Source organism: Ambystoma mexicanum, chromosome 6p (genome assembly GCF_040938575.1).
Source record: "Ambystoma mexicanum isolate Mex_15411 chromosome 6p, UKY_AmexF1_1, whole genome shotgun sequence".
Taxonomy (NCBI): Eukaryota; Metazoa; Chordata; class Amphibia; order Caudata; family Ambystomatidae; genus Ambystoma; species Ambystoma mexicanum.
The window spans coordinates 644,422,093-644,438,381 of NC_090935.1; the positions used below are offsets into that span (position 1 = coordinate 644,422,093).

General features: G+C 45.9%; 1 protein-coding gene across 2 annotated transcripts in view; it reads right to left on the reverse strand.

Moving 5' to 3' along the window:
* Positions 1–8,444: 8,444 nt before the first annotated feature.
* Positions 8,445–16,289, reverse strand: part of TMEM171 (transmembrane protein 171) — a 183,863-nt gene continuing 176,018 nt past the window's right edge. For both annotated transcript variants that reach the window (XM_069627504.1, XM_069627505.1), the window contains 2 exons: positions 15,527–15,662; positions 8,445–8,894 (listed from right to left, as the gene is read on the reverse strand). In XM_069627504.1, the coding sequence (XP_069483605.1) occupies positions 8,666–8,894; positions 15,527–15,662 (365 nt within the window). In that variant the 3' untranslated portion in view covers positions 8,445–8,665. The remainder of the gene's footprint in view (positions 8,895–15,526; positions 15,663–16,289) is intronic.

Below are 16,289 nucleotides of genomic sequence, written 5' to 3' on the forward strand. Positions count from 1 at the left end.
TGTATGCACCCAGGTTAACAGGCACTCTGGAAATCCCCCAGAGGATTGGGACAGTGATGAGTCGAGGAACATGATTGTGCCAACGGCCGGATGGTTGTGGTCCAATAAGAGGGGCCGGCAAGCTACTAACTGGACTGAGGGCTGAAGGGTGCCGGAACCCGTGCAGGAGGCACCTGAGGGCTCAGACAGTAGTGCTCCAAAGCTGAATAGACAGCCCCAGGCAGGCAGCACTGCCAGGAGGTGCACTGGCACATGTGGCCTGCGCAGGAATAACAGCCAGGCAGCAAGGTGGCAATAATCAGGATTTGGGCTGAAGAGGAGCCATTGGCCCCACTGGACTCCGTGATTTCACAGGCTAGCAGACGGGTGGCGAGGACCCTGCACACAGCGGACCTGGTCTCTAAGGCAAAAGGGCAAGTGGTAGATCGCACCATTAGGAGCCCCGAACACTCACTGTGGGAGACCGGATGCCCAACACTAGATCTTGTACTGCCCCGAGGCCACAGGAAGTCGAGGGGGGGCGCAAGAAAGGCAGACGTCGACGGGGGTAATGGCGCTCAAGGGTGGCAAAGTTAAAGGTAATCAGCCAACAATGGACATTTTTGCCAAACCACCGCATTCCCCGACCATGCCTGCACAGACTAAAACTAACGCACAGGAAACGACGGCCTCGACCCGGGACAATCACCTGGTCCTAGATGCCATAACGAAACTGAAATCCTCGTGGGGGACCATGATAGAGTTGAAGGTGGCACTGGAATTCAAGATCGACGCAATAGGAGCGGACGTCAACCTCCTGAGACAGGATGTGAGCGCGGGCGGAACGCACAAGTGGCCTAGAAAGCACAGTGAAAACTAACACAGAAGTCAGCTCTACCAACGCCAAGGATGTTCATATATTGAATCAACAAGTGCGCCACTTAGAAATCCGAGCAGAGGAGGCAGAAGGATGAGCAAGACGCAACAACATACGCATGGTATGGCTGCCTGAAGGGGAAGAGGGCTCGGACCCTACGGACTACGTGGAGAACATGTTGATGCAGGCAACAGGAGCAGGCAAGCTCTCCCAGGGGTTTGCCATCAAAAGAGTGCATAGGGCCCAGATAAGGACGCCTCAACCTGGGGTTCCTCCCCGTGCAATCATTGCAAACGTTTTGAACTACAGGGAAAAGATCCTGGAGTACTTTCGTAAAGGTGGAACGATAACCAAAGCACCTGCCATGGTCACTGTGTACCCGGATTACACCATGCTGGTGCAAAGACAATGTTTCAGCTATGTGGCAATGAATAGATGACTGAGGGTAGCCGGTTTCAAATATATGCTTTTGTATCCTTCGAAGCTCAAGGTCCTACACAAAGGCAAGGCACACTTCTTTGAGGCACCGGAAGAGGTGACAAACTCTTTGGACACCCAGAGCTGTCTGCAGGATGCAGCTGGATCGGAACGACAGACAGGATAAGTGAACCAGAGCCACTCTACTGATTGCTAAGGCTGCATGTCAATATAGATCATTAGAGGAGTCGCATTGGCATTTCAGTGGGGTGTAGGCACTGACATTAGGCACACTCATCATGTAGACTTGTTGGACTGGAATATATAAGCATGCAACGTCAGACATTTGCGAGGAGTGCGCAGCGTATTATAACTTAATACGGGAGACATAGGAGAAGCATGACCTACCCCTAGTAGTTAGAGTAGTTGAAACCCCCACCCCGCACAGGGAACAAGCTTACATCCACGCGCTACTGCGCATGGGGCGGAAGACAAGGGAGGACAGAGACGGGACGGGGTATGGATGAGAGATGGGAGACCTTAACATAGCAACCTGGTATGTCAGGGGGCTCAATAGTTATTTGAAGAGGAATAAGATCATGATGTATCAAAAGAGGCAGAGGATAGATATCGCCCTATTACAAGAAACGCACCTCACAAAAGAAAAACAGGAGGTGATAATGAAGAAATGGAAGGGGACTACCATAGGGGCAAAGTATTCTGCATACGCCCGAGGGGTGATCGCGTAAGATAGCACCACATGTCCCCTTTCAGTCAGATGGGAGGATGGTAGTGATACAGGGATTGATAGCTGTGAATCATTAACACATGTCCCAAACCAGGATACTATGGCCTATTTTAAGTCCTTATATAGTAAAGCGAGCCCGTACCTGGGAGGGGCGGCGATATGTGGAGGTGCCTTTTATTGCATGTTGGATCCCATGGTGGACAGATCAGACGAGAAGTTAGACAGACCCACCCCTGCAGCCAAAACCTTGAGGACCCTGTTGAGAGACTTTCATCTGGAGGATATATGGGAGGCTACACCACCCACATGAAAGACATTCTCATTATTCAGCCACACAAAATGTATACACACGGCTAGATTATATGTTTGCCACTCCGGAGCTGATGGGGGAGCTAGTGCGGTCGGAACACAAAGCAAGGGTCCTTTCAGACCACTCTCCACTGATCTTAACATGGCAATACTCGCCTTCCAGAGCTAGGATCCCAAAGTGGCGGCTTAGAGCCGAAGCATTAAAAGATACAATGTTCAGGGGGAACTTGAGAAAGGAAATTGTAGAATACTTCAAAAATAACACTGGCAGCGTAGATTCGGCTGGCACTCTGTGGGAGGCAATTAAGGTGGTGGTGAAGGGAGCAGCTATATCCAATTTGAAAGGGTTACAAGGAGGCATAACACAGGAGTTGCAAAAGGCAGAGGCGAAATTGGGGGCAATTAAATTATGCGGAGAGAAGATAATTCCCTTGAGGATGCTGAAACCATTAGCCAATTGCAGCAGGAGTGTGGAGGTCACTGGGAGAGATTATGCAACTTAAACTACAAGAAATACATAGAGAGGCAGCACGCAGGCGGTGACAAACCGGGGAGGTTGCTAGCATGGTTATATAAAAATGATACACCCAGATCAACGATTAGAGCAATAAAGGGGGGAGACTGGGCAGACACTTGATACCCAAGAGGGCGTGAACAAGAGATTCCTTGAGTTTTACTAACAACTGTATGGAAACCTTGAAGGGGGAAGAATGGAGCGGGATGATAGAAACATTAGAGGATATAGGCTTATCTAAACTGAATGCTGAAGAGAGTGAGAACCTAGAGGCCCCAATCACATTAGAGGAACTCAAAGCAGTAATTAAGCTATTGCCTACTAGTAAGGCCCCGGGAACGGACAGACTACCCAGTGAGTTCTACAAAACGTATAAGATGGAGGTGCTCACCCCCCGCTACTGGCAATGTTGAATGAAGCGTTCGAAGTAGGCACACTGCCAGAATCCCTGAGAGAGGTAACTATTATCCCACTTCTCAAACCTAACAAGCCAAGCACAGACTGCGGGTCGTATAGACCGATATCCATGCTAAACCAGGACAGCAAGATACTCACGACTGTGTTGGCAAACAGACTGAGACAGGTCATTAATAAACTTATACACCCTGACCAGACCGGATATGTTCCGCATAGAAGCATATCCGACAATCTCAGGAGGCTCCACTGTGTTATAGAGCAAACGGAAGGGGACTCCCAAGAAGTTGCAATTGTCTCATTAGATGGGGTAAAGGCCTTTGACTCCGTCAAATGGCCTTGGCAGATGGCAGCCCTAAAAGAATACGGGCCCGGGTATTTCAAGTGGGTGAAACGACTGTACAGCAGGCCACTTGCCAGGGTCAAGACAGGAGCAATCATCTCGGAGAGGTGGCAACTCAGTAGAGGCACCAGACAGGGCTGTCCTTGGTCTCTGATGCTGTTTATCCTTGCACTAGAACCCCTGGTGATATATCTGAGGCAACAATACGGGGAGGTGGGATTCTATACGAAAGGAGGGTCACATTTAATATCAATGTACGCTGACGATATGCTGTTATATTTGAGGTATCTGGAGGAAAACCTGCAATATATCTTAGAAGTAATGGAGCGATTTGCGCTGCTCTCTGGCATTACAGTCAACCCGAAGAAGTCGTGAATATTCCCCTTGGGGAGATATAAAGGGATTACATGAGAAAATTTACCAGTATTACAAATACCTTGGGAGACTAGAACTTTTAGATAGCTAGGGATAAATGTCTATCATACGATGGAGGCTGAACATAAACATAATACAGTGAAGGCAGTGGCAAACATCGAGAACAGCATGAGATTCTGGGCTAATCTCCCTTTGGCCATGGTAGGGAGGGTGGCACTGCTGAAGATGGTTGTATTGCCGAGGGTTTCACTTTTTTTTGGGGAATATACCATATATGATACCCAAAATATTCTTCACCAAACTTCAGAGCATATAGAGAGAGTACATATGGCACAATACCAGGAATAGAAAAGCCCTGTGGAAACTGCAGAAAACGTATGATAAAGGGGGAAACAAATCGCCCAACTTTGAGGTCTATTATCTGGCCAGCCAAGTGCAATATGTGGCTAAGTGGTTAACAGAAGACTCATCGGAGTCCAGATTGTTGAGGTCTGAATGTGCCCTGTTCTTTTTGAAAGAATGGATATGGCTGCCTACAACAGAGCTAAAAGGGTGCATGAGAATGATAGAATTGGGATGGAAGATGTGGCGTAATGCTTGCCAGGCCATGGAGAATCCGACCCTGTGTTCTCCGCAGGTGCCATTGGTGGCAGTGACCGGAGGGGATGAGCAACTGAGGAAGACTATTTGTACGCATTGGGAACCATTGGGCATTGCAACGCTGGGAGATGTATGTCAAGATGGGAAGGTAATGGAATTTAACATATTGGTAGAATAAACAGGTCTACACCTAGGGCAATATATTATCGATACCAGATTGGTACGGCGGGTGAAAGAGACATGGTCCGAAATAGTGCTGGAAGACCAACCCGATACGGCCATAGAAACAATTTAGGATATCTCAGAGGGGGAGGGGAGGCACAAGTTCTCTCGAATCTATGAACTGCTGATGTCCAGGGTGGGTAAGGAAATGACCCAGCTGAGACAAGACTGGCAAGAGGAAGCTGGGGAACCCATGAATGACGGGTTGTGGGTCCAGAGAGACCATTAAAAAGTATCTAGGAATGCGAGGCTGCAACAGATCCAGCTGTATGTCACCCACAGGGCGTACATGACCAAGTGGATTGCTCTATTCAAGAGCGCAAAGATACAAACATGTCCCAAATGTGGGGAAGTGAACGCAGGGATGATGCATATGTTCTGAGCATGAAAATTGTGGGGAGAAGTAGCCCATTGTCTAACCGAGAAAGGGATCAAGCTAGATGTGGAATCTGTGTGGGCATGCATGGTGGGGGGCTTTTCTAGACCGCGCAAACTGAAACACGCAAGCAAACTCAAGGACTTGGCCTATATAATTGCCAAGTGTAGAATTGCCATGGGTTAGAAAGCAAACAGGCCAAGGGTAGAGGTCTGGTGGCACGATCTCCAGAAATGAAATGGGCAGAGGCGGAAAGGGCAGTTTTGAATGTGGTGGCCATTAAGGGGGTTGGGGGTGGGTGGGAATGCTGATGGCCTGGAGTCACTTAGTAGCAACACTGTCTGGGTCCTCCCAGGCATGCCTAAGTGAACATGCTCCTCTGGGGGTATAGAAGAGGAGGAGCCCCTAGAGGAAACAACGGCGGGAGGAGGTTGAAGTGGAGTAGGCTCGAGTTAAGGTGGAGGGTAAGAGGGAGGCAGTGGATATCCTATGATACCGTACATGATGTTTGAAGCAATATGACATGCACTGTCGGGTTTGTTTGTGTTTATTGGTTGTTGTAAAAACTAAAAACATTTTTTTTTTTTTTAAAGTCAGTGACTTCAAAAAGAAACTAATTTTTAAAAAAATCTATTTTTTTTACATTTTCTTTCGAGGGGGCCCCCTCACAGGACATGCACTGGTGGGGCCCCCTGCACCGCAGGGACAAGTGAAGTTGGTATCTATAAAGGCCTTATGTCTGCTTTAGTAGCCGTTTGTTTTTTTATGAAATGTAAGCTTATGTAGGATTTTTACACCCGTCAGTCACTTCAGGTGATGTTGGCAGGGTTAAATGTCATGTGATTTTATTTCGGTCATGGCAGTCAAAAGGTGATATGACATCACTTTCTGTGCCATAATCGGGTGTGTGATGTCCTTTCCGCTTCTCCTTGCCTCCACTGCTTTTTCTCAGAATTAAACAACGCAATTCATTATGGAGTTTGTAAAGCATCAACACTTTTTTCAGTCTTTTCAATTATTCAGTGCATCTGCTGAGCTCTTAAGCTGGCACAAACAGTTCCCAAGCACAAGAAGCCAATGTTTATACACTACCTTTTGTGAACCAGCCAAATGTTTTATTTACAGACAGATTTCATTAAAACAGTTCCAAGAAATAGCATGAATCACATGAGAAGATCATCATTGCAATCAGAGCATGGAATTGGAACCAGGCATTGAAGGAATCGCACATCCCCGTCCTTAACCTGTGTAAACTGTGGGAAGTTACTTCAAGTTGAAGATCAGGAAAGATAATATAGCGACTTCATCTATAACTGGGAGTTTCCTCCATATACACGAGCAGCCTTGAGCGATAGAAAGTCATTACCGCAACTCCCCGATTTAGAGAAGGGTGAAGGGCGCGGTGGAGGAGAACATCCATAGCCTATCCTGCAGTCAGCATAAACTGGAGTTGTCTGCAATAGTATGGCAGTCTAGGCTACTTCCCCCTTAAGGCATTGCCCTGCCGTTGTTGCACTAGTTTTGTTTTGGAAGCGGCATGTGCCAGCAGAGGGTCACTTATGTGTAGAGTGCCAAGGTTACCTCCCTTTTGAGCACTTCAACACTACTGCGAGCCGTACCTTCTACTAGGAGCGTGCTGCGCCGTAGCATGCTAGAGGGAGATTGGTTCACTCTTGGTTCTCCGTCATCCATCCTCTTGTACCAGAAGGTGGGCTTGGTGCTAAAGACCCCTTTAGACAGTCACTTCCTATCCAAACACATTCAAATATCCAGGCATAGCCGCACAAAAAAATGATATGATCATGCTGAACACACACACACACACACACACACACACACACACACACACACACACACCTCCTTGAGGCACTTGACCGCTCATTTAGAACTACATTTTTGCACTACAGCGACTAAAAATACAACAACATTGGCAGCAGTAACCCCGATGAAAATCAGTAATTTCAACAACCTCTCCAGCTTCTGGTTAATGTTTTACCTTTAGAATTATATAGTCCGGTTGATAAATTTGAACCGGTTCGGATCGTTTGCATAAGTCGTCGACAGCACTAAAGCGCAGCAAATGGTCAGCATGTAATACGCACTGGTATGAATTAAAGACTCATCTTGGAATAGGGAGGTGTAGGTGACCGGCTGCACTCTTCTTGCAATATTAATCGAAAAAGCTAAACAAATCCTTAACTAGATTTTAAAGTTCAAATTAAGCATTAGGCATTGGTGTGTGCTACTGACAATCCTTGAACTATCAGTTTCCTTCAACTGGCTCAATGAATTTAATTTACCCACAGGCCAACAGAGGCAAGGTACATGCGCGTGGTTGCCTTTTATCAAAATCAATTCAGATTCCTTTAAAAAGACTTGTGCCGATTTTTTCAGAGAGTTTTTTTCCTTTAAAAACCCCATCACTGTTTTGAGTGAAGGGAGGGTGACAGTCCCAATTTAGTATAAAGGGACAATAATTATAAAGTAAATATACATAACATTTTCAGAATTTTGATGTGGTAGGTTGGACTCAAACCCCAACCTTTCAGATACCACCTGCCCTATCCCCCAGACCCAGGGCATGCCCATGACTCTCCTGGATCTGCTCTGAAGCCCCATGTCGCACAGACCTGCAACCCGTGCTTCAACGAGCAGGTGGTTTTCAGAAGACTGCAGCCTGCAGAAAACAGTCGGCTAATTGAAGCGTGGGTTGCTTGTGCATGTGATAATACCGCTTAAGAACAGGATCTGTCCTGAAGCCGAGTTATTACATACATGAGAAACCCACGTTTCAACAAGCAGACACTTTCACTAGACATCAGCATGGTAACCGACTACAAAAACATCCAAAGCCTCACATACTTGTTGCAGCTGTACAAACTGGTATATATGTCCCGCAATGTGCAGACATTATTTGCTTAGGTTGAGTGCTGTGATCAATCAAAACTGCAGAGCCCAAATTCCATTAGTTGCTCAAAAGGGTTTCTTACTGAATCACTATAAGACATGTTTCAAATTTAAAATTGTGGACATTCCTTTGTTCCCATAGTGCTCTTTGCTTTTATGCATATCGCCAGGATTGGGTTCAATGAAGAGATATTGTATTGAGTGACCTTGCCTGGGGCCACACAGCTCGACCCCGCCACTCCAAGGATGAGAGGGATCCCCCAGTCCATTATTTCCGTTTGCAGCATAGAGTACCACCCACATGCATTAACTGGTTGTGCCACAGACACGTTGAAAAACACACACAAAGGACCGTCATATCAATCAGAGCCATAGTTCCTTTTGTATTAACCTCCATCCATCCTGATTTTAAACCACACATTTATTTTAAAAACAGAATCTGTGCTGGGAATTCTGTGGGCAGGGAGGGCAGGCGTTGTTAGGGGGGGAGGATAAATAGTCCCTCATTTATGTTGTTGTCCATCTCGGTTTTTCTTTTTGAAAATCTTGTCACAGTAGCAGGTGATAGACATGGAGAAGCAATGTTAAGCAGCCATGAGATTAGTTCTAGGAGTGGCGGCATCTGGGGAAGCGGGCTCCGGGGAAGGAGCCTGCACTGGCAGGTCCACGGTTTCTTCTTTTTCTTCATATTTGGGAGGAGGATCAGATGAAAAATACAGACTAGGAACAATCTCTGTGGGACCAGACCTGGAAATTGAATATACGGATTCTGGACTTTCATCCTCTGTACCGCCAGAACTCCTTACATGTGATCTATAAAAAAATAAATTAAAAAAAGTACATACAGTTCAAGTTACGAGGAAGGTTCAACATTAAAGCCAGATTTATCATCAGGTAGACATACAATTAACAGTAACCCACAAAACAGGCAATGCATTCTGCTGCACATTCTATACCTTGATTACAACACATCTTGTGAAGACTCTCATCATTCAAATATTACTGTGGGTTATTTTAGGGGTGGTGCTTTCCATGGAGATAGTGAGCACCTATACCTATAGCAATGCCCTAAAATGGCGAACCAAGCAGCATCAATGTTACCCAGTGCCAAGGCCCCAAGCATGATAGACGTACAGTAAGTAGTGTTACGTAAATGTAGGTAAGAGGTTCTCCAGTATCATGAAGACTATGACAAAATGGCCTTTGGTACATTGACAGTGCGCAAAACATGGAATCTGTGACAAAGTCGGGGTTATGCAAATGAAAACTGAGCAAGAGGAAACGGGAGCACCCATGAGAAAAAGCGGGTCCAAGAAGTTCTAATACAAGGGAGCTACTTAATGCATATGCCCTGAACCTGGAGATGTGCTTCACAAACCATGAAATGGGTAGCTTCACATGGTGTGACTTTTAGTTTGTTAATTTTTGTCTCAGTTCAGTAATGTCAATTTGTTGTGTAAAATCCAGTTTGTAGCATCTTCAAATCAATTGCCACACAAACTAAGCAGTGCGACGTGCTTTTTTATTAGCACTCATTTCATAGTTTCAATCATGATTTGTAGTTTGCCAAAGAAAAATACAGAAATGGACACGTGTTTCATCCACATCAGCAACTTCTTCAAGGCTTCAATTGACCTGGAGTGAAATTCATATAGACTTGTGGCACTACTTAAAGGCTAGACATGCAGTGTGTCATTTTCATTATACCAGTGTGATAGATGGGGTGTTCTCTTGCTGTACGTGCTGCTCATTTATGAAGTAGCTAGCACACATTGCTATACCAGAAACTATGTTCGGGATGACTAGGCTTAAAGTATTGCCACAAGGCCTCATGAATTTCACCACAGATCAAGCAATGATTTGAAAAAGCATCTGCTGCGGCATGAAACCCAGGTTGTAGAAAACCAGAGAGGACAGCACCACTGTTAGATTAGGATAACGTTTATACTCATTAAAAAGAATAATAAGGAAACAGTCCCCCAGCAGGCTCCGTTGGGTAAACATAACACAGGAAGAGACAAGAGCAGTTAGCTCGGGTGCTGTCGGTGCACACCTATGGTTGTAAGCTAATTCTTCTTTAACATTTCAGAGAAAGAAGACTCCAACGTTTCAACATTTCAAAAAAAGTCTTAGTGATCCAGGTCAGTCATTTGGTTAGACACAGAATCAGACAAATACGATTGGTGACGACAATGCTACATAAATGGATGGCTTTCCTACATTTCAGATCTCTTAGTCATTAGGTTTGCACTTAGAACCACATCTACCTGGCCACATCCACCTGGTCTTCTCGCTCCCCTCCTCCGAGAATCTCTGGTTTCTTCTCATCGCTCTTGGGCTACTCATCTATGTAACATCGTGCTCTTCCTTTGATCTGGTCCAGTTCCATTTCTTTCCTCTCTGCGTTTCTCCTCAGCCTCCCTGCTCACACAGGTGCAGTGTCTGAGGACCTCCCAGGATTAACTTCACAGTAATTGCGAACTCCTCTTCCGTCATTGTTCCTCACGCATCAGTGTTGCAAGGCCATCCCCTGCCACGCTGACGCACATCCTTCCTCACCTCCTTAAACTGTCTCTCCTGAACCTCGGTCAGTGCCGTTTCTGCACTTCCCTCCCTGGTAGCAGGCTTTGGTCTGCCTTTTCTACTCGCAAAAAGCATTCAGCATGCAGGCCGGTCCAACCTGGCAAACATAGCACCTCTTTGGGCGAGAATACAGCGAGAATACAGCACCTTGCAGAAGGCATCTCTACGGTTTGCCCTGTGTCTCTTCTCCTCCCCAAATACACTACTCCAGCATGTTCAAGGAACTCTAGGCCCGGTTTCCTCCAACTGCAAATCATCAGATCATTGGTAGGCCTGGCTTCTGTGCCCTTTCTCACGGTGTAAATCTCTCCTTTTGTATGGCCTGTAACTCCGCCAGGGTGGTAAAGGAGTACGAATGGGGGAAAAATACACAGACGTCTCCTCTGCTCAGTTGGTGTTCGGACTGTGGCCTTTGGCCACCACGGGTATTGCGATTCTGCGAGTACGTCCACTGCCATCGGTTCATCTTGAAAGAACACCTTTTACACCTAACGTGGAATCCATACATACAGCCAAAAACATCATCCTGTACTTCAGAAAAAAGTGATATGAAAAATGCATCGAACAGCCAGGAGGGGACTGGATTGGGTTCTGGTGGCCAACATTCCTCGACAGAGCAGTACCCTGCATATTACTAGGAAGATCATGGGGTTGGATATTGAATACTGTAATTGACCAGGATGTTCTCCCATTTTCTCCTCATAACTGTCAATCACCTAAAAGAAAATACCTGGTAGGTGTATCTGGTTGTGAATGCAAGGATTCATTTTATAAGAGCAGATATTCTTTACTGCAGGCAATACACATCTAAATTGTGAAAAAAAATATTTCTTGTTTCGATCCCAAAGAGCTGTGTGGGGCTGCAGAATACAAGGCACAGGTTATGTAAATATTTTCTTATCATGCCTTCAAGCTTGGTTTTAACAGGAGGCCAAAAAAGCTAACATTACATAAAACATGTCCACAGTGATCCCACAGGGCCAGTCTGTAAAAAGGACAGAATACACAGTCCCTTAATGAGTCGGACTATGAACAAAGACTGCTTAATTCTCCATTCTTGGAATCAACGCATGTCATTCTAATATAAGCTGGCTGGACATCTATTTATTCATTCATTTATAAAGCATAAAGCGCAATAAACCTGTGGGCATCAAGGCGCTGTTACAACCAGTTACACATACTAAACAGAGATGGTAGGGTCCAGGGTACAATGTTACAGTGTTCAGGTCAAATGTTTGCATCCCACTGTGTGTAGTTATGCAAAAAGCAAGGTTTTTAGTGATCTCCTGAACACCCACTAGTATTTCTCCACTCTCAAGGATGGGAGGAGAGAATTCCATTATTTTGCGGCAAAGGTGGGGAAGCTGGCATCACCAGCTTTGGAGCGTTTGAATTTAGGTTGGAGTAGTTTGTTGCTGTAGGCTGCTCTGCGCGGTCTGCTCGACTGATCCTTGATTTTCTCTATGAGATAGGGTGGGGCCGTGTTGGATAGACATCTATGCGCAATAGATAGAGATTTTAAGATGATGTGCTTTCTGATTGGGAGCCAGTGGATATTATTCCTGGCAGCAGAGATATGCTCACATCTAGGGATATTCAGTGCAGCCCGAGTAACTTTTTGCACCACCTGTAACTTTGCAATGTTCTTTCAAGAGGTGCCGGAGAACAGGGCGTTGCTTTAGTCAACCTTGAGCCTACGATTGCCCAGGCAATAGTGAGGCAGCTGGCCAGGAAGGGCCTGGCGGCGTTAGTTTAGTAGTATGTGCCACAGACGAGGCAATCACATTCACTTTTCATGTGAGGAAGAGAGTAGTGTCAAGGTAGATGCCGAGGTTTTTTTTTTTTTTAAGGTGACACATGGATTTGGATGCCGTCAATGAAGGAAGACTATTGGACATCCAGGTTCTTGATTGTGGCCGGCAGCCCCACCAGGAGGAGCTCTGTTGTCTCGTCATTGAGACAGAGGTGTCGAGTGGCCATCCATGCATGAATTATGGAGTAGACATTATTTGGAGTATCTGTGTCTTCAAGGTAGTTGCCAGAGAGCAAAAGGGGTACTTGTGTATAGTTGGTGTAGGATAAGCCAATAGAAAGATCAGAAAGGGGTTTTGTAAATGTGTTGTAGAGTGTAGGAGACACACAAGTGTGGGAGACAGACAAGAGCCTGGGGGTACTACGCAAGATATAGGGTCAAGTGGGGTGCTGTGGTTCTCTGCAAACACGCTCATAGATCTGTCCTCAAGGAATGAGACCACCCAAGCAGTGGCTTCCAGCGAGATGCATGCTGCAGTGGTTAAGTGCTGGCAGAGGATTTTGTGATCGACCAGATCAAATGCAGCTGAGAGGTCCAAAAGCAGGAGATGGGCAGACTTTTCCTGATCTCATCCATTTTTTTTTTTTTTTTTTTTAAGTCAAGTAAGGCAGATTGCGTCCCGAGGCCTGGGCGGAATCAGGAATATCGTACTCAGAGGATGTGGTGGCGTTTCCAGAAATTGTTGGATGTGTATATATATATACAGCTCTGTCCAAAACGTTTAAGAGAAAAGGGACGGTGATGATGGCCTGGTAGTTGTTGGAACCGCTGGATCAAGAGATGGCTTTCTGATCAGGGCGAGTACCCATGTTCCTTGAGGTTGGCTGGTACTATGCCTGAAGAAAAGGAGGTATTGGTGGATTTAGTGATGAATGGGACCAGTTCATCTGCAGTCCTTTATGATTGTGGCAGAGCCAATGTCGCCTTTGCATCTGGAGGTCTTCAGACATTTGAGAATAGATGCTACTTCCGAGTGTGTGATGTTGGTGAAATAGAACATTGAGCAGGGTTAATCTCAGGTATAGACACTGTAGATGGGTTGTTGGAGAGCAGGTGTTCAGCTGGAGTGCTTGAAATTTGGGTGCAACGCTGTCCCTCGCGAGATTTCATGAACTACATTTCCAGGCTGGGGCAAGGATGATTCAGCATGCGTGGTCATCTGAAGGGATGAGATAGTAAAGGAGACTATACGGTGGTCGGACTGTAGGCAGGGCGTGATGGCAAAGATGGTTACCTGCCAGTTGGAGTCAGCTACCCAGTCAAGTCTGCGACCTTTTGTGTGGGTAGGACTCTGGGCACGGTCGAAAGCCAAAAGGCACTGAGCGAGTTGGCTACTGTATATGCATGCAAGCCCGAAAGGTCGTAGAGACCCAGGTTCAGGTTCCATACAAAGATAATTGTGGAGGCGGGCTTGATGTTAGCTAACACAGCATGAGGGAGGTCCTCTTCAAAAGTAAGGAAAGGGCCAGGGGGTCTGTAGACAACAAAGATGGTCATGGTGTCAGTGTGTGAAAGCGACATATTGGCAGAAAGGGGGTGACAATTGCCCGCCATGGGTATTGTGGTATGTAATGGGGATGGACTCTTTGGCAATTAACGCCACACCACCGCTCTGGCGGATAGTCCGTCAGTCCTGTATATGACATATCCGGAGGGGATGGCAAGTGATAAGACTGGGCCAGCGGAAGGGTGCAGCCAAGTTTCCGAGACAGCCAGGAAATCTAAGTTATGGCTGCTGATGAGGTAATTTATGTCAAGGGCATATGGAGGAATGGATCTAGCGTTGATCGGGCCCCCCCCCCCGAGGACCTTCCTCAGTGTATCTATCTTGTTGGATGCCGAGGGTGTGTTGGTGCTACGGTTCGAGAGAGTCTGTGGGTTAACTTTCTGAGACCTCAGAGGGCATGGTTGTCGCCATAAGTTGACATCACATCAGATTTCTTAGAAATGTGTTATTTTATGAAACAGCTTTATTAATTTCACGTTTTTTCATATATGTATTGAACCCCTCTACCTACCCTCAATCTTTCATGGATTCAGTCAATCCTTTGACATTGCTGGGATGTTTACACAACAACCACCCTTACCAAATAAGCTAACTTCGTGTTTTTCTAGAAATGAGATTCCTGCCATTGCATTGGCTTTTGAACATGTGATGGAACAGGGGTTACCTGCAGAAACAGCAGCAATCTGGAACCAATGAAGGATGGTACGGCAACCAGCCATTGTGTGGCTTAATGTACATTGGCATGCATGAGGAGTAGACACAAAGGGGGTACGGGTTTCAATCTGCAGATTAGGTATGGTCATTTTTCTTGGATCGGGCATTAATTTAAAACTCAATTAAGCAAATATATAAAAAAGAAAATAAAGAACCTATGCCCTTAGAGTAGTTTACCTTTTCTTCTGGGTCAATGCGAAAAAAAGGTGTTCATAAAATTGTACTTTGTTCTTGACAAATAACTAAATAGGTTTATACATTAAACATGTAGACCACACGGTTCTACTACATAGTAGAAGTCTATGGAGCCCCTCGGCAAGAGACTGTCTCTACAGCCCTGTGCTTATACTGGGGCTGCACAGATGTCTACCTTAAACCCCAAGTGCTGTGGGTACGTATGTAGTTAAACTAGCCGTATTCTGGACAGGATCTGTGCCCAGTGTTGCAGAACGCCAGGTAAATAATTGTTCAAGCAAGGGAGAACGAAAACCTCCCTTCGTGCCCATGGAGAGTGAATTGGGTGAACAGTGTAGATCCCCATAGCATTAGGGTGAGCTTCAGTGGACTCCAGGTTAGTGGCAGAGATGCACAGGCGCCACCACCGAGCAGTCTTGTTTCCACGCGGTGGGAACACTTGCTTGTGTGGTCTCTTCCAAGTGTATGTATAGTCTAGCACAAACATAAAGCCAATGCAAACATGATGTACAAAAAGGGGGGCATGATTTGCGCCTACAGAAGTGAAAAAGGAAAATTATCACACAAACCGAACCAATTGCCCACCAAGACACAAACATGTCTATGTATGCACTCTAAAGAGCTTTGCCTTACCTGCTACTGTAAATACTATTGTAAGATGGAGGGTTCTCTCTACTTGGCAAACAATTGTTACGATTGATGCTTCCTTCGGAGAACGGATCTGCAAAATAAGGAGGTGGTGGAGGCGGGAATAATACGACAGCGCCACCTAAATAATAGAAAACACAATGCATCAGGGGGGGCACGGGCAGCAGCAAGTTGTACATGCAGAATTGTATTACAGGGTTCTAGTGTGTGCATTACAATATTCAGTTTGGTACAAACCAGTTTAATATTTTCTGCTGGTAAATATGCTGAACTTGCATGTATTCGATGCACACATACAACTAACGTGCTCGTGTTTAGGGAAACGGAGACGTTGTGTCCAAGATTACGCAATGTGTTGTCTCCAGAAATATCTTCAGCGGGGAAACGGAAGAAAGCAGAGTAGAGAAGAGCAGGCTATTCCAGCTAAGACACACACATGCCACAGAGAAACACACTAACCCCTCCTGAAAGTCCACCACCAGTTCAGAAACACTGACCAATGCATGGTTATAGAGCAACACTAATTTATACACAGCTTTATAACAGACCCCACGCAAAGAGCACATAACCGCCTATGCACCTCACCCCCATTAGGGATCAGCATTGTGGCCCAGTCTATCATCCTTGTGATTGGCGCATTTGCTGCACGTACCCTAACACCATCAATATTCTGATGGTGCTAAACATGCATACAAAATAACCTTTCAACCTGAAATGTGGGAAGAGACCAGGTCATTTAAGAAAACAA